The 23,237-nt window shown below is 43.1% G+C and overlaps 1 protein-coding gene across 2 annotated transcripts in view; it reads right to left on the bottom strand.

Moving 5' to 3' along the window:
• Nucleotides 1-23,237, bottom strand: part of TENM2 (teneurin transmembrane protein 2) — a 1,365,940-nt gene that overhangs the window by 28,925 nt on the left and 1,313,778 nt on the right. For both annotated transcript variants that reach the window (XM_006884325.1, XM_006884326.1), the window contains exons 24-25: nucleotides 20,276-20,451; nucleotides 18,452-18,687 (exon numbers count right to left, since the gene is read on the bottom strand). In XM_006884325.1, coding sequence (XP_006884387.1) covers nucleotides 18,452-18,687; nucleotides 20,276-20,451 — 412 coding nt within the window. The remainder of the gene's footprint in view (nucleotides 1-18,451; nucleotides 18,688-20,275; nucleotides 20,452-23,237) is intronic.

Raw genomic sequence — 23,237 nt, 5'->3', positions numbered from 1 at the left:
CAGGGTCAGAACTGACCCATAGCTGACCCACCTGTGGATTTTCAGAGGTAGTTAATCGCCTGGGAGGAGATTGCCCATCCTTCTCCTGTAGAGCAGCTGGGGGCCTTGAACTGCTTGCCTTCAGGACTGCAGCGCAGTTTCTTGCCTATAGGCCATGGAGGGGTGTGTGTGTGTGTGTGTGTGTAGAAATAAAGACATGCTTTTGTATTGAAAAGAAATCCACCTTCAAATGAAAGATTCACGTGGACAAGCATACAGCCATTGGGAAGAACAATTAAAGTCAAGTCCAAAAGTGAATGTTAGAATTACTTGAGCTCTTGTTGCCACATTAAAAAAAAAATAAAAAAAAAAATCACCATTTCCAAGGCTAATCACAAGCTGGAGTCAGAAAAATGATTTCCTCTCAAAAGAGAAGTTTGGGACAGCTGTAGAAGGTCTTCAAGATTCTCAAGTCTACGGGTATAAGAGCTCGCTCATTGAAGATTTTATTAGGGCAGAATGAATGATGTGGTAACAACGAGCAAGGGTTCTCAGTGCTTTTCCAAGCAGCTGTTGGAGGCTCTGTGCTGTGCCTGCTAATTTCTCCTCTTCTGCTCCAATCCACATTCTATCTTTACTAGATTTTTAGCTTGCTGATTCTCTTTGCTAATACCGTAGGGCCCCTAGAAAAGTGCATTCTTATTTATTGATCAGTAAGTTTCTGTAAATGTCAGGTGTGGTACCTGCTCTGGTTTACGAGGATGAACAGCAACAACAACAGACCTTGAGCACTTACAGTGTGCTCTGCACTGTTCTGACCACTGTGCTTGTTTTAGCTTATTTAATTCTCTTAACACACATGGGGAAGCTTTATCTTTATTCTTCTTATTCCTATTTTATAAGCCAGGCACAAACAGGTTTAAGTGACTCACTCAGGTTTTCACAGATAGAACCTGATGGTAGCCTGGATTCAAACCCAGAGCTACCTACTGTCTTCACCTTTAGCCTGCCCTACCTCTTGGAGCAAGGATCTATATACAAACCAGCTGTTCCTGGGCCTCCAACTCCACATCTGCTGAGTCAGTCCCTAAGGAAATGCGCTTGAACTTGCTGATACTTAAAAGCTCTCTACTGATTGTGATATGTACTTGATTATAACACAGTACATATGATGTCCCATCCTTAGTTACCTGGGTGAGACTAAGAGGTAACTCAACTCTTTATCTCTTTTTCTGTATTTTTATCTATATCTTGCCATTGAGTTGGTTCTGACTTTCAAGTGCCCTAAAGGACAAAGTAGAATTGCCCCATATGGTTTTCAATCCTATAAGCAGATTGGTAAATTTTTCTGACGGGGGGTGGCCGATAGGTTTGTCTGCAATTTAGCACTTAACCACAGGCCTGCCATGGAGGTGGCCCTGTAGATAGGTAAAGGGGATATAGTGGCATAGTGTGTTATGCATTAGACTTCTGACCAAAAAGGTTGGAACTTCAAATCCACCTGCCGCTCCACGGAGAAAACTAGGCAGTCTCCTGCAGTAAAGATTTATAGCCTCTGAAACCTGATGGGAGAGGGGTTAGAGCTGACAAGGCCTCTAAGCCTTAATGCACTGCTGGAGGAAGTTATGGCGACTACATATTAGCTATAGAGGAGTTAGATTCAATTCAAAGGCAGTGGGTTTGGCTTGGTTTCTATCTAGGTAGAGGGAGCTCTAACGGTAAGGAGTCATGCTGCCAATCTGCAGTGATGTAGTTAAAATACACTCGTTACTGTGAGAGAGACAGTTGACAATCTCTTCCCATGTGATTTACAGCCTCCAGGTAACCCACTGGAGGGTCAGCCATCAGTTGGTTCCAATTCAATGGCACATAACAACAACAACAACATCAACTACATATATAAGTAGTGTAAATCGTTAGTATGTGAATCTGCTTACTGAAAAGCTGGAGGTTCAACCAGGGGTGCCTTGGGAGACAGCCCTGTTGATCTACTCATGAAAAACCATCCATGAAAGATCCTGTGGAGAGCATTGAAAAACAAGGAACTCATGCAATATTATTCAAAATGGGTGACCTTGGAGGACATTATGCTGAGTGAAATATCTCAGTCGCAAAAGGACAAATATTGCATGGTGCCACTGTTGTAGAATGGGATTGATATCAGGGTTGGGGTAAGACTGAGAAAAACTGGATAAATTGTGTATGCTGCATTGAAACAGATGAGGGAGTGAATAATTTAAAAGGGATGTATGATAGGGTATTATGGTTATCATGTCTTGGGGTGGAGGGAGGGGTGCGGGGGGATTGTGTATCAGGGAAGGAGTGTTTCTTTTACTTTTGAAAGAGAGGAGTGAACTGGGGGGCGGGGAGAGCTGCGGGGGAGAGAAATGCAGCAATGAATGAATGGAAATCCAAAATCTCTGTAAATGCTCATTAAAATTATTAAAAAAAAAAAAAGATCCTGTGGAGAATACTTCTACTCTGACACACACTGAGTCCCATGAGTTGGAGAGCTGAAGTCAACACAGTGTTAACTGGGCTGGTCTATTCTATCGTTATCTTGTTGCACATGCACACACACAGAGACACCATACAATGATGAGAGAGACTAACATGTAAGTCAGATAAAACCAGATGACTGTAATAATTCTATTAATGGGTGAATGTACAAGATCGCAGAAAGAACTGAATGTCAGGCAAGGACAAGAGAGGGCCAGCGCTTGGGTAGAGCTGAGGACGAGGCTTCTGAGACTGGATGAATAGTCACAGGCTGTACGCATTAGCTATAGATAATCTAGGGTGGATCTTTACTCCCAAATTTGCCACCTCCCTGGGTATGGGCTTTTGTTACAGCATTGGCTCGAGTTAACTTTTGCATTGTGAAATTTCTATAAAAATGCCCACTCGTTCTAATAATTAAATGTGATAAATTCACTGGAAGCTGAGCCAAGGAGTTCAGGCCAGTTGTGTAATCTAATCAAATATCTTTAATTATGAGGGTGCCATTAATAAAGAGGTGCTTCAGCTGGGGGCTGAGCTGGTGGGGGGTGCAACAGGCATGCTCATCCCTTTCTGGGGACCTGCCCCCCAGTTTAGAATGTGCAGGAGCTTTAATTTAGCCACACTGTTCTCTTACTCCGAATTAAATTACCCGTCTAACAATATTTAAATTAACCTTGAGGTTTCCTGGAGAACATAAAAGTTATTTTGAATTATTTTCACTGCCAGGATCAGCACAATTCCCTTCCCAGCCAGCTCTGTAGGAATTCAGTGATAGAGAAACCAATTTTTAAATTAATACAATTTTGTGTTTGTAAGGAAGCCATTATTTTTAATTATCAGGCTTTTTCTTCAGCCTAGCTTCCCCAGTTAATAAAACTCAGCTATTTAGCATGGTTTTTATTTTTGCAGAGGGCAGACTTTGGGAAGTAGTTTCCCCTGTGGAATTTCTCCCTCTAGAATGTTTTGATCTCACCAAACACACACCTGTCACAAGGAGGCTTGTAAAAAACCCTGAGAAAAGGAAACTGTCGTCAAATGGCCCTCCTGGGCTTGTACCTGGTGACTCTAACTTGACTCTAGGGGCCATGACAGGAGCTGTGGAACATGGAGGAATAAATTTACACTGGACTGGAATCCCTTCCAGGAAATAGAATTGAAACGCAGCAGGAGAGATTTCAGTTAGACTTACAGAAGGACTGTTTGCCTGTCCTGCTTTAAACAGGAAAGACCAAAAAAAAAAAACCAAAAAACAACAACAAAAAAGATTAGTGAGGGAAGGCATGCGATTCTCCATGTCTGAGACATTTACAAGCAGAAGTCACTATGTTGGAGAGCTTACTTCTTCACCTGCCCAGGGGAAAAGCCTGCCCTACATGACATCTTCATTTCCTTTCTGGGTCAGCCCTCTGGGATTTAAAAACGCAGCTCTCACCAACAAGACTCAACGCTACATTGAGATCAGTGCTATGCAGACAAAACAACTTGCTATAAATTTAATATTAGCTTAAATAATACATAATTAGAAGGGTAAGCCTCTGCAAACACATTAAATAATGTATTCCCCAAGCAAACACTGCTTCTGGATGACTTGCTGTTTTGAATGGTGGTGGAAAGGTGGAAAGACCAGAATAAGAGTTGCAGTTTGACCCTGATCAGCTTTGCCATTCCAAAGCAGTCCCTGTACACATCACGCCTCAGTTTCCTCAACTGCAATGGTTGGTAAGCATGTGGTGGTTAGAGAAATGATCTTACTTTTATTAGTGTCCTTATTGTTTTGGAACATTCTTGGTAAGAATAAGGGACTTAAATTAGGCCAAGCAGTAGATTGTTAGCTATGATGACAATCTGAAATTCCAACAAGCAAAACAGAGAAGAAAGAAATGGGTCAAGATATCAGCAATTGCCACGTACTTGAGAGATTTTATTCCAAAGAGCAATTACAGTCATTCTGGGAGCTCTCCACACAGAACTGAAAATATTAGCCGTATGTTAGAGTGAGCAGATTTGTGTTACATCAACTTAAAAACCAATTCATTCTTTTACTTATTTGCTAATTTAATGAATATTTACTAGAAAATGTAAATATTTACTGTCGGTTGTCAAGGATCTCTCCAGGGTGCTAAAGAGCAATGATGTTAGTTTAAAGACTAAGGTGTGCCTGATCCAAAACATGGCATTTTCATTTTTTCCCCAATGTGTCTGAAGGTTGAACAGTGAATAAAGATGACTGAAGAAGACTTGATGACTTTGAGCTACAGTATTGGAGAGGAGTCCTGAATATTCCATGGACTGCCAAACATAAATGTCTTGGGAAAAGTTCAGCCAGAGTATTTCTTAGAGACAAAGATAGTGAAATTTCATCTCACATATTTTGGGGATGTTGTCAGGAAGGGCCAGTCCTTGGAAAAATATATCATGTTGGAAGAGGTGGAGGGTAAGAGAAAGAAAGGAAGATCTTCAAGAAGATGGGTTGACACAGTGACTGCAGCAATGGGCTTGAGCATGTCTGAGATTGTGAGAATGCTACAGGATAGGGCAAGGTTTAGATGTGTCATTTATTGGATTGATATAACCATAGTTGACTCAATGTCACATAACCCCACCACCACTACCACCACCACCACAGCAGCTATATAACTTGCAATATGGCCCTAGCCCTCATGCAACTTGCAGAGTAGAAGAGGATAAAGATAAATTAATATATAATTGAAAATTTTAGTGCAAGACTTGAAAGTAGGGACTCAAATAGATATTTATTCGTTGGTATTCACTGCAGCATTCTTCACAATAGCCAAAAGGTAGAAAATGCCCAGGTGTCCAGATTCATTGGCCTTGAATTGGTTCTGCCTTACAGTGACTGCAAATCTTTAAGGAAGCAGACTGCCCACCTTTCTCCTGTGGAGCGGCTGGTGGATTTGAACTAGCAGGTAACCTTATCGTTAGTGGCCTGGTACACTACACACTAAGTCACCAGGGTTCCTTAAGCAGGTGAATCAACTCAATAAGCTTCCTCTTGTTGAGTCAGAACTAACTCACAGATGACTCTCCAGCGAGTATTTAAAGGCTGTAAATAGCATGTGAGAAGGTTGCCTATCTTTCTTCTGAGGAGCAACGGGTGGACTTGAACCACTTGTCATTGGGTTGACAGCATCACTCTTTACCCACTAGGTCACTAACCCTTCCAGGTGGAAAATAGTAAAGAAAATATGTATATTCACACAATGGAATGCTACTTGAGATAGTTACAAAGAAAAATGCTTTCCTCCTTACAGATACTATACGATGGTATGGGTCAACTTTGCCACAGACACATATGTATATGTAACCTGTATGCAGAACAGATTATCTGGGAGGCTGGGCTCTATGAAGAGAAATGTGGGGTCAAGATTAGTGGATGATTTATCAACAATCTGCATTATGCAGATGAGAGGGTCAAGGACTGCAGCCTCCAATATGGATTGAGGCTCAACGTCAAGAAGACAAAGATTCTCACCACTGGACCAATTGGCAGCATCAGGACGGATGGTGAAGAAATTGAAATTGTTCACAGCTTCAGTTTGCTTGGCTCCACAGTCAACACTCTTGGCACCAATAGCCAGGAAATTAAAAGGTGCATTGCTGTTAGGGACCTCTCCAAAGTACTGAAGAGCAATGGTGTCTCTCTGGAGACTAAGGTGCGTCTGATACAGGCCATCACTTGTTATGCATCAGAGAGCTGGACAATGACCAAGGAGGATAGAAGGAGAATTGATGCCTTTGAGCTGTGGTGCTGGAGAAGAGTATTGAGAGTACCATGGACTGCTAGGAAAACAAACAGATTCATCCTGGAAAGGGTTGAACTGGGTGGTTCCTTGGAGGCAAGGTTTCTGAGGCTCCGTCTAACATACTTTGGACATGTTGTGAGAAGAAACCGGTCCCTGGAGAAGGACATCATGCTTGGGAGGGTTGGAGGGACAGTGCAGGAGGGGAAGACCCTCTATGAGGTGGACTGATTCAGTGACTGGGGTAATCGGGATGGGAGTGTCAGAGACAGTGCGATTGGCACAGGACAGAGCAGGGTTTAGGGCTGTTGTACATAGGGTCGCTATGAGTCGCAAGCAACTCGACGGGCACATAACAACAACAACAACATACATAGATACATATATTATGTCATGGGTCAACCTTGAAGATATTATACTCAGTGAAATAAGCCAGCTACAAAAAGATACAATGGTAGGATCCACTTAAATGAAATATGTAGGTTTGGAAAGTACATAGACATGAAAGTTTAATCGTGATTATCAAGGGCAAGTGGAGGCTAAAAATGGGGAGTTATTGCTTAAGAACAGAGTTCTACAAATGATGATGACAAATGTTTAGAGTAGATAGTGATGATGGTTGCATTACATGGTAAAGGTAATTAACGTCACTGAGCTGGAGAGGTAAAATAGTTGAGGTGGAAAATATTATATATATATTTACAAGAAAACAGCAGCAACAGAATACATTGATAGAGTAATGAGGATAAACATAGCCACTAGCCACCTGTGGAAACAGATGAGGGACACCTGGCTGACACTGATGAGGAAGGAGTGAGAAGGGAGACTTCCCAGAGGAAATACTGGGACAAGACTTGGATGAGTGTGGGTAGGAGAGGAGTCCAGGAAATATTCCAAGTGGTGAGGTCTGCAAGGGAAAGCGTGGCAGTCAGCAAGGGTTCTGCAAAGGCGGAGAGCCTCCACTTCCAGATGCGGCTGGAAATGCTCTAGTGGAGGCTGGGCTGGGCTAGAGGTTCTGCAGAGATGGGAGATGTCCAATATGGAGGTTCGGACTAGTAGACTGAAATAGGCTTGGAGTTGTCACCTTTTAAGCCTTAACTTCTAGAATTCACATTTGCTTCCTGTCTCCTAGCCTCCAGAGTCACCAAAAGGTAATTCTGAAGGGGCCTTGTGTATTTGTTTTGAAGATCAGAACATGAGATTCCATAAATCTCAAGCTTAAAATCCTTCTATGGTATCTCACTGCACGTGGAGTAAAATCTGTCCTCCTTAAGATTTCACCCTTAGCTCATTTGTTCCAGCTGCCCTAACTCTGAGGCCAAGGTCTCTCATGCCACAGGGCATTTGCAGTTGCTGGTTTCCCAGTGTGAAAAAAGCTGTCCTCCCGCCGATGTCCAGATAATTCTTACTTTACTTTACAGTCTCAGCTCAAATGACATATCCTCAGAGTAGTCTTGTAGGTAGTTTGAATCTACCAGGAGAGAAACATGAGCAATACCCTCCCACATAATTTATAGCGTTGGAAATTCAGTGGCAGATCAGCTATGAGTCAGTTCCAACTCAAATACAATGAGCTTTTGAATTTTGAGTCTTAACCTAAATCAGATGTTTTCTCTTCCCTCATGCTATATTTGGCATCCTAGCACCCATCATAATTCATTTACCTTATTGATATTATGATATAACTCGAGATGATTTTTCTGCTTCCCATTGCACCATCCAAAATAGCAAGTCATCCAAAAGTAATGCTTGCTTGTTTAATGTGTTTGCAAAGGCTTGACCTTCTAATTATGTATTATTCAACTTAATTTAAAATTTATCACAAGTTCTTCTGGCTATACAAGCACTGATCCAAAGCAGTGTTTTGTGTGCTTTGTTTGCTGGACAGTGGCTAGCATAGTGCCACATGGTAGGTGTTTGAAAACCAGATTGTTACTTGAGTGAAGAATGACTGTGCAGTGGTGGGAAGGGCTGATTAAGTCCAGGCTTTTGTGCTGGCTGTGTATGTGAACAGACTCGCCCGAGTGGGCTGCATCCAGCACAGAGGAGTGTGTCTGCAGGAACACATGCCTGCTATCTTCCATCTAGCTGCTCTGCTTCTGTGATTTGCCACATAAGTAAAAGTAACACACGCCAGCGTGTAATTGCAATGTCATATTAATTATATGGAAACCAAAACAAAATTACTAACTCCCACTTCTTCTTGGAATACTAATAATACTAATACCAATATCATGATGGAAGATTATCTTGGAAGCAATTTTTCTTTTGTTCTGCTACCTACACATGTAACTGTTTCTTGCTTTCACAATCTGTATAAATCATAACCAGGAGGTAATATTCTAGACGGTGGATAGATGCCTTTCTTTTTGGAAAGAATCATGTACTAAATCCATTGTCAGGAAACAGCTCATGTTTCCTATATTCACAGAAGGGGTTGGCTCCAAGTTCTGTCTCCCCCAAAACTAGAAAACACACTTTCTTGGAGTAGTCATGCATTAGCAACGACTCAACACCAGGAGATTGTCTTACAAATTAGACTTTGGAAGGATGGAGAGTGGGTGTAGACAACGTCTGTGGTACGTGCATGTGTACTGTGTATTGTGTATGTGTATGTATGTGTGTGAGTATAACCTAATATTTCTTTCTTGCTTCTTTAAATACAAACCTCCTTCCTCTAAGGTTTCTCATGCTTAGGTGGTTTATTTATTAAGCTGTCTATAACATGATACAGGTATTGGCATGTGACTCAGGATTGGCTAATCACAGATCTCCATTTCCCTGACCAGTAAATGACCCAGAGGTATAAACCTCATGTGTGCAAAGCCAATCATATCTATTCTCTGGGGGGAAATGTGTGTGTGTGTGTGTGTGTGTATATATATATATATATATATATATATATTTCCACCAGAGCCCTTTAAGTGTATGTTGTTGTGTGCTGTTGAGTTGGAACTGGCCCTTAGCTGACCCTCCAGTGGGTTTTCAGAGGCAATAAATCACATGGGAGGAGAATGCCTGTCCTTCTTCTGCACTTATGTATGTTGTTGTTGTTATGTGCCATCAGGTTGCCTGTGACTCATAGTGACCCCTATGTACAATAGCTGTGAACCCTGCCCTGTCCTGAGCCAGTCTCACTGACTCCAATACACCTACCTCCATTGCCCTAGTTACTGTATCAATCCATCTTATCCAGGGTCTTCCTCTCCTGTGCTGTCCCTCCACCCTTCCGAGAATGATGTCCTTTTCCAAGGATGGGTTCCTCCTGGCCACGTGCCCAAAGTATGTGAGACAGAGCTTCAAAATCCTAGCCTCCAAGGAGAGATTTGGTTTCATCTTCTCCAAGACAGATCTACTTGTTTTCTTGTCAGTCCATGGTATGTTCAAGACTCTTCGCCAGTATCACAACTCACAGGCATCAATTCTTCTTCTATCATCCTTAGTCATCATCCAGCTCTCTGATGCATAGCAAGTTATTAAACACACACACACACACACACACACACACACACACACACACACACACAGCTAAAAAGAAAATATCTCAAACTCATTGTCATCTAGTGGGAATCAACTCATAGCTGAGCCTTAGTGGGCTTTAGAAGGGTGTACATGGCACAGGAGATTTCCCATCTTTCTCCACTGGTAGATCTGAACTGCTGGAGAGGTGCTGCACAGACCCCGCAGTTTACACCACCAAAGTCCCCATACATACCCATGTTGTTGTTGTTGTTATGTACTGTCGATTCGCCTGTGAATCATAGCGACCCTATGTACAATAGCCTTAAACACTGCTTTATCCTGAGTCAATCTCATTGTCTCTGACACACCCACCCCGATTACCAGAGTCACTAAATCAATCCACCTTATCAAGGGTCTTCCTCTCCTGCGCTGTCCCTCCACCCTCCCGAACATGAAATCCCTCTCCAAGGACTGATCCTTCCTTGCAACATGTCCAAAGTATGTCAGACAAAGCTTCAGAATCCTCACCTCCACGGAACAGCCTGGTTTAACCCTCTCCAGGACAAAAGACATAATAAACATAGGTTCCTGGCTGTGTAAGTGATTTGTGATCAGCTGCTAATCTAAACACTGGTGGTTTGAACTCAGTGGCACCACAGAAGCAAGCTCTGGCAATCTGCTTCCACAAAGATTTCAATCAAGAAAACCCTAGTGAGCAGTCCTCCTCTGTGACACGTGGAGCCAGCAGAGTGGGGATGGATATGACAGCAACTAGCATTTGGTTTGTTGAGGTTTTTGGTTTTTTTAAAAAATTTCATATTGTGTGTGTTTTCAAATTGAGGACCATTTCCTTCTTTTTCCTCTGGGTTAAAGAATCTGAACTGACAGAAGCTTGAAGTAAACTTTGGACGAGGCCACCACTACACAATTGGAAGAGGTCATTCAGCTACTATAGTAGAAAATGAGGCCAACTACCAAGAGGAACAGTGCAGTGGTGAGAAAAGGAGGGCGACCCCACCTGGTGAAATCAGTGGGCTCTTGGGTCAACATGGGTGATTATTCTTTTGTTCTTTCTCTTCCTTCCACACCCTCCATTGCCATCTCTGTTCTCTCTGGCTTTTCACAAACACAGAGAACAGTTCTAGCAAGACTCCCGTTACTTCCAGGAATCCAAGAACCATCTCATCACTTGGATTCCTGGAAGTAACGGGAGTCTTGCTAGAACTGTTCTCTGTGTTTGTGAAAAGCCAGAGAGAACAGCGATGGCAATGGAGCGTGTGGAAGGAAGAAAGGGGTGGCATGGAATCTTTCAAAACGTAACTACATGAGAATTCTTTGGAAAGAATAATAAAAATCTTTTCCACATTGAATTTGGATCAGAACACAAGGATTAACCCAACTAAATTTTGGACAGGCACACAAGGATTAACCCAAATAATTTCTGTCAAGGCCTCATAAAGCTTTTGATGAGAAGGTGGGGTCATTGTCCTTCCACTTGCCATTTTGTGTTTCATGAGGTGATAAGACCTCTTTAAATTGTTTCAAAACTGAGGGGTCACTTTGAGGACTAAGGTGCACCTGGCCCAAGGCACAGTATTTTCAATCTCCTCATATGCACGTGAAAGCTGGACAATGATTAAGGAAGAATGAAGAAAAGCTGATGCCCTTGAATTAGAGTGTTGGCAAAAAATATTGACTATACCAAGGGCTGCTGAAGAACAAACACATTTATCTTGGAAGAAGCACAGACAGAATGTTGCTTGGTAGCAAGGCTGGTTCTACTGTGACTATGCTATCAGGAGGGGCCAGGCCCTAGAGAAGAAAGTCATGTGTGGTAAAGTCGATGGTCAGCAAGAAACAGGAAGACGCTCAGGGGGACGGAGGGACACAGTGACTGCAGCAGTGGACTCAAACCTAGTAATGATTGTGAGGCTAGCATAGGCCATGAAATGGCAATGAAATGCTTTGTTCAGTTGTACATCAGGTTGGTGTGAGTCAGAGCAGTTTTGATAGTATGTAAAAACAATAAGGAATGCTCAGCTGAAGAGATGTCTCTGACTGAGGACTTTAGGAACAACCGGGTTAGCGTTCTCTTGGACTCTGTTCTAACCATGATGACTCCACTGGGTTACTGGCCCCCTCAGTAGGCCAGTGCTGCACAGAAGCTTTGAACCTCTGCACACTACTCACCCAACCAGATGACTAGAAGCCTATCAGTCCCTGGGATAACTCAGGCCATTAGCTTTACTACATGATATCCTTAACTGTTACACCTCAGACCCTCATCAGATTCCCTGCTATCCACACGGGAGCAATGCGAACATGGTATTTGTTCAATGACTGGCTGCATTTTAACATTCACTCAATGTCTTCCTTATTCCAAGAAGTATGGTTGGGGCTACTGGAATCTCACATCTTTTGTCCTGGGTTTCACCTCCCACCTTCTCCTCACACAGCCTGACTTGTCAGCCCACAGACAGAGTTGGATGTCCAGCCAGCTTCCCTGGTCCATGTGATCACAGTAAGGGACCTTCAAAAGTTGAGGATGACACGGCAATCTTGCAAGCTGCCAAATCCTGTTAATTGGACATGCTAAATGCCCCTCACATCACTCCCTCTCCCCACGTTCTCTCTTTCCTGCTAGTAATTGAGTTTCTTGTTTGGAATCCTGTAACAGCCTCCTTGCTGTCCCTCTCCTTCTGTCCTGTCCCCTCTAATCTATCTCCTCTGCAGCCTGAGAGCGTTTTCTAATGATACACTTCCCAACACATCATTCTGCTAATTAAATCCCTGAATGGCTCCCCGTTGCCCTCAGGATAAATGCCAGCCTAGCAAAATAGTCCCTTCTATAAGCTGCCCCTGGCCAACTCACCCAGTCTTGTCTATTTTAGTCCCACACCACAACATGCCTCTCTTCTCTCCAGCCAACTTGGGCAAATTACTGTTGAGAGTTGCCATCAAGTTAGCCACGCTGTGCATAGGAGAATAAGACACTGCACCAGCCCCATGATCGAACAAATGCAGAACTGCCGTGATGCACAGGATTTTCACTGACTGAGTTTCAACAGTAGATCACTACTAAACTTTTCTTACTAGTCTGTCTTAGTTTGGAAACCCCTCTGAAACTCACTCAGTTTCATCGCAGCACACAGCCTGTACTGACAGGTACAAGTGGTGGCTGTGGATGAGATGTGCCGTCTGGGAATCAAAGCTGGATCTCCTGCATGACAAGTGAGAATTCGACGCTGAACCAATGCCATTCTCTGGTTCCCAAATGACCCTTTCTGTCTGATAACCTCATCTCCTTGTCTTTGTCTGACTAATGTCTGTAATCCTTCAGAACTGAGTTTGATTAGCTCCTTTGTGAAGTTCTTCCTGATCCTCGACCTGGTCAGAGTGGCAAAAAATGCTAGTGTTGACCACATCTCTTCTCATTTTCCTCTTTCTAATCTCTCACTTGGACATTTCCCAGGCTCCCTTGTGGTGAATCTGAGGTCACTACAGATGAGGCTGCCCCTTCTTGCTCCTTTGGCTCTCTTCAACCATCCTGCTTTCCATGGGGGAGCAATGACTACATGGGGTTACTTAAATGTTGCATTTAAAGATTCACTCATTTCTCCTCTTCTCCTTCTACAATCTTAGAGATGGCAGAGTCTACAATATACTTAAGATGCTAGGGTCATAAAAGATGGAGTGAAGGGAATGTGCCATCATTAAGCAGAACTGACTCAGCTGAACTGTGATGGATTAAGTCCCTGAGGTTTTAAGAGTTAGTTACCTGACTTAGGTTTTTCTGACTTAGACATTTAGACATCCTTTTCTTTATGGTATCAATCTCTAGTAGAGTTTACTTCTCACTATTTATATATGATAGTTCTCTTTGTATCTGCACAACCCACTGGAGCCACATGGTATGTGGTTATAATTGGCTTAGTAAATATCTTTAGAATGTATGAAAGAAAAATATCAGTGCCTCATATGATAATGGAATAGGACTGAAAACAAATGAAAGGCCTAGTAGCTGGGTAAGAAGAGTCCACACTCTCACTGGCTGGCTGACAGCCTATTTGTGTTGCGGGGTGGGCAACCAATGTCTTTTTTTTTTTAAAACCAAAACAAAAAAACAAAAAAATAACCCTCAAATAAAATGACCCAAGCCCAGAACCAGATGTCATAGAGGAGACTCTGACCACGGTTTCACAGTAGAAAGGTGATTCGTAGTATTTCCAGTGGTTGATGTTTAGAAGTTGGTTGCCAGATCTTTCTGCTGAGATGCTTCTGGGTTAGTTCAAACCGCCAACCTTTTGGTAGCAGCCAGCATATTTAAGTGACACCCAGAGACTCTGGTCTTTAATTTAGCGACTGTGTACTTCCTTCCCACAGATTCCAGGAGCATCTGTGGAACAGGTCACTCCCCAGCTCTCTTTATCTACCTAACACCCCACCTTTCCTTTGCATCTTCTTCTAACTACTCCCCTGCATTTTCCCAGAGTTGCTTTTATTTCATTCACTAAACAGTTTACGAACTGAATTAAAATAAATGAGATGCAAATAAATTCCAGGCTTTCTCCCTCATTTTCAAATTACATTTTCAGTCCACTCAACCTGTTATAATCTCATAGTGATTTTCATTTAAGAGAGCTAAATGGATATGTGATTATTGTTACAGGAACTAACACCAGACAATTAAATGTTGAGGTGTTGATAGATAAAAGTGTGTTTTGATTTGCATAAACATGATGCCAGCAAATCTAACCCTGGCAGAAATTCAGTTATAAGACTTGCGTGCCTAACTTCTGCTAATTACCACAAGTACCATTATTAAGATTTTTAATATTCAGAGTTGGGATTATAGCCATTTTATTTCAGGGACACATTTATCTTTATTTTGAAAACTTAGTCAAAATTCATAACTGATTTATCAGAGAAAAGGAATGATTACTACTTATAATCAAGTTCTACAGTGCCACGTATCAAAAATCAATTACACAGCCCTGAAACCCAGTCATTAAGGATTTAGCTACTAATCTCATTCCATTTTTGTCTTTAGGAAGATATTGCTGCTTGCAACTTTGCGGATACCGGGAGAGAAGGAAAAACATGGGAGACTGCTGATAACCTAATGTGGGGAATTAAATTCCAGCCAGACAAAAGCTGAATCTTAATACTGAGTGGCCTGGCTCTGCAGGAATGTCACTTGAATTGACTGGATTGCAATCCAACGACACTGCAAAAGTTAAAACCCAAGTTTTGCCAGTGCTGGGCCTTCCGACCTCAGGGATTCCAAAGCATGTGCTAAACTTTTTCATGTTATACTGTTTGTGTCTACCTAGTACTTATCTCAGGCTGTCATTGTTTATGCATTCATTAGGTTACTGAGGGATCCTGCTGGCACAGTATATTGGGCTGCTAACCAAAAAGTTAACACCAGCAGTCAGGAAATCAAAAGACGAATTGCTTTGGGAAAATCTGCTGTCATGGACCACTCCAGAGTGCTGAAGAGCAATGATGTCAGTCTAGATACAAAGGTACGCCTAATCCAGGCCATGGTTTTCTCAATTACTTGTTAAGTTTTGGAGACTCGGACAATGACTAAGGATGACAGAAGAAGAATAGATGCCTTTGAGCTTTGGTGCTGGAGAAGAATCTTGAACATACCATGGACTGTCAAGAAAACAAATAGGTCTGTCTTGGAGAGAGTGAAACTAAGTCTCTCCTTGGAGGCTAGGATTTTGAAGCTCTGCCTCACTTACTTTGGGCACATGGCCAGGAGAGATCAGTCCTTGGAGAAGGATATCATGCTTGGAAGGGTGGAGGGACAGCACAGGAGAGGGAGACCCTGGATAAGATGGATTGAAACAGTAACTGGGGCGATGGGGATTGGTGTGATTTAGTGAGAGTGGCTTAGGACAGGGCAGAGTTCAGAGGTGCTGTACATAGGGTTGCTATACATTGCAAGTGACTCAATGGCACATAACAACAATAACATACTATTACAGGTTTGGAAGCAGGAGTGGCATCCACTTCCTAAACAACATGCCTCCAGAAACTCTGTGAACTTTGATAAATGTCGACGGTTGTGGAGTGACTGAAGTCCCTCTCTTGAAGGCCTTTTTGTTCATAGGGTTGCTATGAGTTGTGTTCGACTTGAAGGCAATCAACAACAACAACAACAGCCAAAAGGTTAGTGGTTCCTGGTCAATCCTTGGAAGAAAGATGGGTACAAGCCTCAGAAATGGTCATTATGAGTCAGGATTGACTTGGGGGCAGTAGGTTTGGAACTAGCCTCCTTACTGTCTGTCTCCTCAAGGTCTGTGAAATATAAGTTGCACTGCTAGGAGCACGTTGCTTTGTCTGCCTTTTATCACCAGTGGCATAGTGCTTGGCCCATGGTTGTTGTTGTTTATTGTTGTAGGGTAGGTGTTTAATAAATGTGTGTGTAATTTGTTGAGATAGAGATTTTCCTTATAAATAAAAATTAGTATTGTGGTAGGAATTGGTTCCTCTCAGTGCGAGGCACCTGCCCAGAAAAATTTCCAAGAGGAGCATTTATAAGGTCAAGGGGCAGCATTTGTCCAGGCGTAAAGCACAGAAGGCAGGAAGGGGTAGGAAAGATGATGGCAAAGAAGTGAGAAACACAAGGAGAAGCAGGCAGAGTAGTACAGCATTGTGGGGACTGCGAGGAAAGTTATGAATCACAACTCACATCCACGGCTAAATGGAAAACCAACATGCTTTCTGAACTTTCACCCAAATCACAAGAAAAAGTTTCAAAAGAAAAGAAAAAGAAGTAACAACCAAACACAATGAGACTTTTGCACCAATCTCAGTTCTCCCCAATAGACAACTTGATCCCAAGTTACATCTAAAAACTATTGCACAGCTTCAATGAAACTTTAATGATGAAAACACTGTGTTAAAAACGTCACAAACTGATTACCAGGAACCACTAACAATGGGATCATCTAGTTAACTACGGAAAGAAGCTGTGAGCTGTCCTATGCGAGCCAAAGATGGAAGAGGGATGGGCCCTTATTTGTCACTTTCTAGCCACTCAATTTTTTAGCTTCTCTGAACCTCAGTTTTATCACCTGATAAATGGAATAATAAAAACTACCAACACTGGTCTGCTGAAAAGAATAAAGTAAAAGGAATTAAACATTTAGGAAAGCCCTAAACTATGCAAAGGAAGCTCTGATGGTCTAGTGGATAAGAAGTGGGCTGGAGGAGGGGGAAAAGACGGAGGGGCAAGAAAAATGTGCAACAATGAATAAAAAACTCCAAACAGATGAACAGAAGTTGTCCTGGTCATCTGAAGTCTTGTTGTTGTTGTTATGGGCCATCAAGTCAGAACCAATCCATAGCTGACTCATCAGTGGGTTTTCAGAGGCTGTGAATCATATAGGAGGCTATGGATTTGAACTACACACCTTCAGGTAGGTAGCGCAATGCCTCACCACTAAGCTACCAGGCAGGTGGTTCAAATCCACCAGCTCCTTCTCCTGAGGAAGATGGACAATCTCCTTCAGGGTGAAATAGCAGTTGAAGGGTCAGTTGATGGCACATAACAACAGAGTGATATAATTAACTGTCAGTGGCAGTTGCAAAGGTTAGAGAGGGTTAAGTCACCCTGGGGCATCACAGGTGAAAGGCCTGCTGATCTGCTTCTGCAATCAGTCACTGAAAATTCTATGGCTCACAGTTCTCCTCCGACACACACCCAGTCACCATGGGTTGCATATGACTAGCTGTAAATTGGTTTTGAAAGCATTTTGTGTAGTGTGTGCATCAGGAAAGCTCGAGGAATATGATATACTAGTTTTTGAAGAGCTGTAGCTTGGGATCAAGCTGCCTGTCTGGCGTTTCAGGCATTCTGGCCATTCGGTTGTCGCTTCTTCTTAGGAAGTCTTCACTGGCCTCCTCCTGAGTGGTGATCCCATCAGACCCCGGGTGGACCTGTTTCTTCACCTAACCCATCAGATGAGCCTGTGTCTATTTCTCCCTGACTGTTTTACTTAGGGGGAAGCACATGGCTTTCAAATTTTTGTCCATCAGTTATTTAGCAAAATACTTGGCCCATAACCAGTTGCTGTTGAGTCAGTTCCATCTCAGTAACTTTCTGTGTCAGGGAACTGTGCCCCACAGCACTTTTGTGGCTCGTAGATCACCAGGCCTTTATTCCTGGGTACCTCTGGGGGACCCGAATCTTTAACCTTTCTGTTAGCAGCTAAGTACGCTACTTATACCAGAAGGGACTTCAGTTGGCACAAAGACGGCACTTGTTGAATTGATCAGATGAGGCAAAATGAGGTGAAAAGGGTGGTAAGTGTGAAAAAGAGAAACAAAGTGATTTCTAGCTAACAAATGAAGCTCACTGCCATGGAATTGGTTCTGCTTCGTGGTGACCCTGCAGGACAGAGTAGGACGGCCCACAGTGTTTCCATGGCTGTGAACCTTTACAACAGCAGGCAGGTTCACCTTTCTGCCAGGAAGTGGTTTAGATCCTTGACCATTAGTTAGGAATCCAATGCTTAACACAAAGTGCCACCAATCTCCATAGTAAAAAATGGCTACATTTTTTCAGCTTAAGAAACAACGGGTGCTTTTCTTCAAGGGAGAGTCCTGAAGGAATGCGAGATGACCTACCTCCTCCAGGAAGAAAGGAAGCCAGGCCGTAATCTCAGCTGTGTGAGAAAAGGTCATATTCACCACCACATTGTGGTAACAGGTAGGATGGCACTACTTACCCGGAGCTTCCTGCCAAAGATGGTGACTTTGCCTTTAATCTGCTCCTTTCTTAGACGCCACTCAATGGAGTTCAAGCCGTTCTCCATGGGCAGGGAGATATTGCAGCGCCCAATGGTGGGGGTGATGGTGCCCGCCAGGACGTGCGGCTCGCTGTGGAAGCTGACGCCCATGCCGTTGGCATACATCACCCTCAGGGTGCCATTATTACAGAGCTGATAGCTGTTCCGCACTTGATCTGGAGAAATGTAAGTGGGGTGGGGATGGGGAGATAAATTATCTACTCCATCAGTACTAAGAGAACAGAAACCCTATTTTTATAGGTTTCCATGGTACTTTGCAGCTGTCAGTCTCAGACTGCCTTCAATTAGCACACATCCAATATTAAGGTGAGTAGCAAAGATGCTACTGATCCGTGTAAAGGAAAACATTATTAATATGTGGCACTCCAGAAATAATTATGCCATGGTATTTTTCTTTTACACCCTGAAGATTATTAATAGTAAATTTAAACATTTAAAGATGCTGTTTGCCTACATAATTTGTGTCAATCAAATTCCTGGTCTTTAACATACATATTTTAGCTCAAATAGAAAAAAAAATAATGAGAGGAAAACTATCTATCTCTTTCTCTTTTCTCTCCCCTTTGCCTACCAGCTAACCTGAGGTTCATAGTCCAGGCACAAATCTGCTACCCAGGAAATCAAGATCAGGATTTTTCCAGAAAATCTAGAGAATAACTAATCTCCCCTCCCCCTCATGCTCCTCCTGCTGCGTCTCCCATGTTGCCACCTCCACTCGAGAGAATTTTCAAGAGACTGAAATAACATGAGGGAGACCGAGCCAGTGGGTGCTAATAACATGTGTTTATCTCCCCAAATGGAATCTACACTCGTCAATCAGACTTCTGACCTTTTTCCTTTATCAAAAAGTTACAGGAAGGAACTGTGAGTCCAAGACTCCTTTTACAGATATGTTGCTTTCTGATTATCTGGGTAACAGCATTCAGCAGGGCTGGCCTGGGAGACGTCGGCTTTTGGGGTAGTGAGAAAGTGTATACCTGTCACTTCTGTGATCCTGCCATCACGCAGAAGGACAGAATCTACATCATTAATCATTTGGCAGAGCTGAAATAGAGTCATTGAAAGAGGCTCTGTCGGGGGATAATAGTCCAGAAATGTCACCATTTATCTACTGGGAGGACACTTTTATCCTCTGACAATGAGCGAGCCCACCGACATTATATCTTAATTAAAAGAAAAATTAATCTGTACAATTCTTTTTCTTGCCAGCCCCTGTGCTTGTCCTGGGCAGCATGTCATGTCTAACAGCAACAGAAACTGCGAGGTTTGTCTGGAAAATGTTGGGATCCCAGACTTTGGGAGAGATTACTAAAGGTCTTTGATCCCGGGGTATCCAATTCAACAACCACCCACTCAGAAGAGATGGTCAGAATGGGACATTTCTAATGGTGGGTCTAAGAGTTCAAGGCCTTATAGAAGATGATTCATCCACATGTCTTGGGCTGGTGGGGTACAGTAGGAGAAAGAGGATCAGAGGTGGAAAGAGAGTGAATGGGAATAAAAACTGACATTTTCAGGTAAGTGTGTGGACTCTTCCAGATATGTAGACTTTGGTCTGATGGCCCCCCCCCCCGGATCTGATTAAGTCCTTTTTCTACGAGAATGATGTCTGTTGTTTGCCTTCTGTGGGTATTTGGTTATAGCAGAAAGCAGAGGGGAAAGTCTTGCAGGTGAGCTAACTCAGCCCCTGCACTTGGCTGGGTTCTGGGTCTGGGGGTGAGGTTGGAGATGGGGTGCGCTTACCTTGTACCACGGTGTAGGAGGCCTCTACCGAGGAGAGGTTGGTGATGACCGTGACGTCGTCATCACGGTTGGAGTTCTCAATGTCAATCGTGATGGATTTCTCCATCTCCCGGTGCAGACTGGTCACCACCCCTGTGGGGCGTGTCACATTGGTCAGGCGGCCCTCATGGTCATAGCTGGGGGACAGACAGACCAGGAATCATTGACAGCTCTCTGAACCAAGGGGGCGGAGGGAGACTGGGCGGCTGAGTGGTTGGGTGGTGCATCAGATTGGTCGATGTCTTTTGTCATAGTCAAAACCTTATTCTGCCCTGAGAAACAGTGGGCTCGCTTACTGCCTCCTTCAACTCAGTGCAGATACTTCACTTGCTCTCTGATGTCCTTCTTAGGTACTGTGGAGTCGACTATGACTCACTTGGTCTTAAGCAGGTCTTAATTATACTTTCTCAAGCTAGTAAGAACAATGGCTTTCAAGCCTCTCTTGCTTTTTTATTTATATGCTCCACAAAGCCACCAAATGAATCATCCTAAAATATTACTTTCATTAAGGCACTTCTCTGCTGAACATACCAAGCTGTTTCTCCATGGTTTTCCACCAAATAAAAATCTGGCATTTGAGATCATCCATGTGCCAGTCCTTCACCTCTCGGTACAAACTCATCCTCTACTGCCTGCTAGTCCTCCGGACAGTCTGGCCAGGAGCCTCCTAAGCGAGCACAGCATGTCTGTGAATAGGTGACCTCTGCTCCTGCCTCACAGCCCCTCAGCAAACTAGCTCAGCTCCCAAGCAGCCTCTTTAGGGTTTCCCCCGGTGTCTACTTGTTTTCAGTTGTCCCCAGCACCCAAGTGTAGGTACACCAGTGAGCACTTTCCTGCTTCTCGCAAACGGTCTGAAATGGAATCCTTAGTGAGAAGGAGCTCAGGGGTGTAGTGCATAGAACATTTTGATGCTAATCCAAAAGTTACAGTGGTTCGAATCTGCCATGGCTATGAGATACAAAGATGAGTCTCGTCCTACTGTGATTTACAGGCTCAGAAATTCATTGGAGGCTCGCTAAGAGTTGGGACTCAACAACAATGAGAGAGTTCTTTTATGGAGAAGTTCCTAGGTGGTGCGAATGGTCAACAGGGCTCCAAAGTGACAGATTTGGGGCTTGAATCCTTGGGATTAGCTTCCAGCAAAGCAGTTGCTGTAAACCTTAAGAACCCGCTTCTATGCTGACACACATGGGCTGCCCTGAGTGGGCATCTGCTCAACAGCAAGCATTTTTTTCTTTTATGTGTCATCTTCACCTTTTTTCTCAACTGCTGGGTGTTGAATTTACCCGCATGTCCTTTAGGAAGAAGCCTGGAAGTGATAGTTGGAAGAGTGGTTCTTCTCCTTCCAACCACTTATCAGGCCTGAGAGCTGGGACCTTTGTGCTCTCTCAGATGAGGCTGGTTATTGGAGGAGGGATGCGGGTGAGGACAAGGACAGTGGGGCATTTTGCTTAGAGCTTTAAAAAGAAGGAAAAGCAGTGCTATTTCTGGGTGTGTCGGATTCTCTCTGGACTAGGATGAGGGATGAAGTTGGCAGATCCCAAAGGGATGGAGAACAGAATTGTGTAGTAATCTGGGGTAGGAAGACCTTCACGGAGGATAGTTGTCAGGAGTTCTATGTGGGAAGAACTTTGTGGCTTGTGTGACTGTGTGTGCTTTGTGCCCAAAATGTAATATCAAAGGAGGGTGATTGGTAAATGGTTGTTAAATGAATGAATGAATGATCTAGCCCAGGCACTCATGATCTGTGAAATTTTGATTTGGGGGGAAAAATAGAAACACAAAGCTTTACAGATTTTTGGAGAGCAGAGCTCTAGTGACATCTGGGTAAAGAAGGTAGTGGTGGGAGGAGGGGGAACTACTGCCTGGTGTCCCAGCCCCCATTTCTTCCCAGGGCATTATGCAGTAGGTAAGACACATAAATCTCCATGGAAAGCCCAATGTAACCATTATAAACATTGAGGGGCTCCCTGTGCTTTCTTACCTGCTAAAGATCCCACCTCTCAGATTGTTGTTGTTGAAAAAAAAAATGCTATTTAGAATAATAACAAACTAGAACAACGTAAATGCTCACTTACTGAAGATTCATTAAATCAATGATGATCTATTTAGAAATAACAGGCTATAAAGGTACCAAAATTGATGGCATAGTTTCCTATTTACTGGCATGGAAAATGTATCTAGAGTTGAATGGAAAGAACAGAATACAAAATATATTCCACTGGTTTTTATTTTAGGGGTAAAAATATTATTGTAGGTATTGTGTACTGTCAAGTCAGGACCTCCTCATAGCTGACCCTCCAGAGGATTTGCAGAGACAGTTCATCACCCAGGAGAAGAATGCTCATCTTTCTCCCATAGAGTAGCTGGTGGATTTAAACTGTGTGCCTTTGGGTTGACAGTGCAACTCCTTATCGATATATAGAAGAAATTCCCTGATCATATAGACATACAAATGTTAATGGTAATTACTCATCTTTTAGTTTGTTCTCCTGTGGTGGTTAGGTATGCTGTTGTGATGCCAGAAACTATGCTAGTGGTATTTAATTAAAACATTAGCAGGGTCACTCACATAGGACAGATTTCAGCAGAAATTTCATCCTAAAACAAACTAGGAAGAAAGTTCTGGTTGCCTAGTGCTAAAAGTGAGCCAAGAGATCACAACATAATATTGTCTGGTTATAGTGCTGGAAGATGAGCCTCATAGATGGGAAGGCACTCAAGGCAACCACTGTGGTAGGCAGTATGGTGCTTTCTCAAAAAGTTGCAAATAGAGATAACATTTGACCCAGCAATTCCACTACTGGGAATATACCCCGAAGAGAACCTAACTGACATCCAAGCAGATATATGCACACCCATGTTTATCGCGGCTTTGTTCACAATAGCAAGGAGTTGGAAACAACCTAAGTGCCCATCAACA

This window comes from Elephantulus edwardii, unplaced genomic scaffold (genome assembly GCF_000299155.1).
Source record: "Elephantulus edwardii isolate Elephantulus edwardi_28Jun2011 unplaced genomic scaffold, EleEdw1.0 scaffold00033, whole genome shotgun sequence".
Classification (NCBI taxonomy): domain Eukaryota; kingdom Metazoa; phylum Chordata; class Mammalia; order Macroscelidea; family Macroscelididae; genus Elephantulus; species Elephantulus edwardii.
Note: the sequence above shows the minus strand (reverse complement) of the source record. Positions and strands in the feature narration are given on the sequence as shown.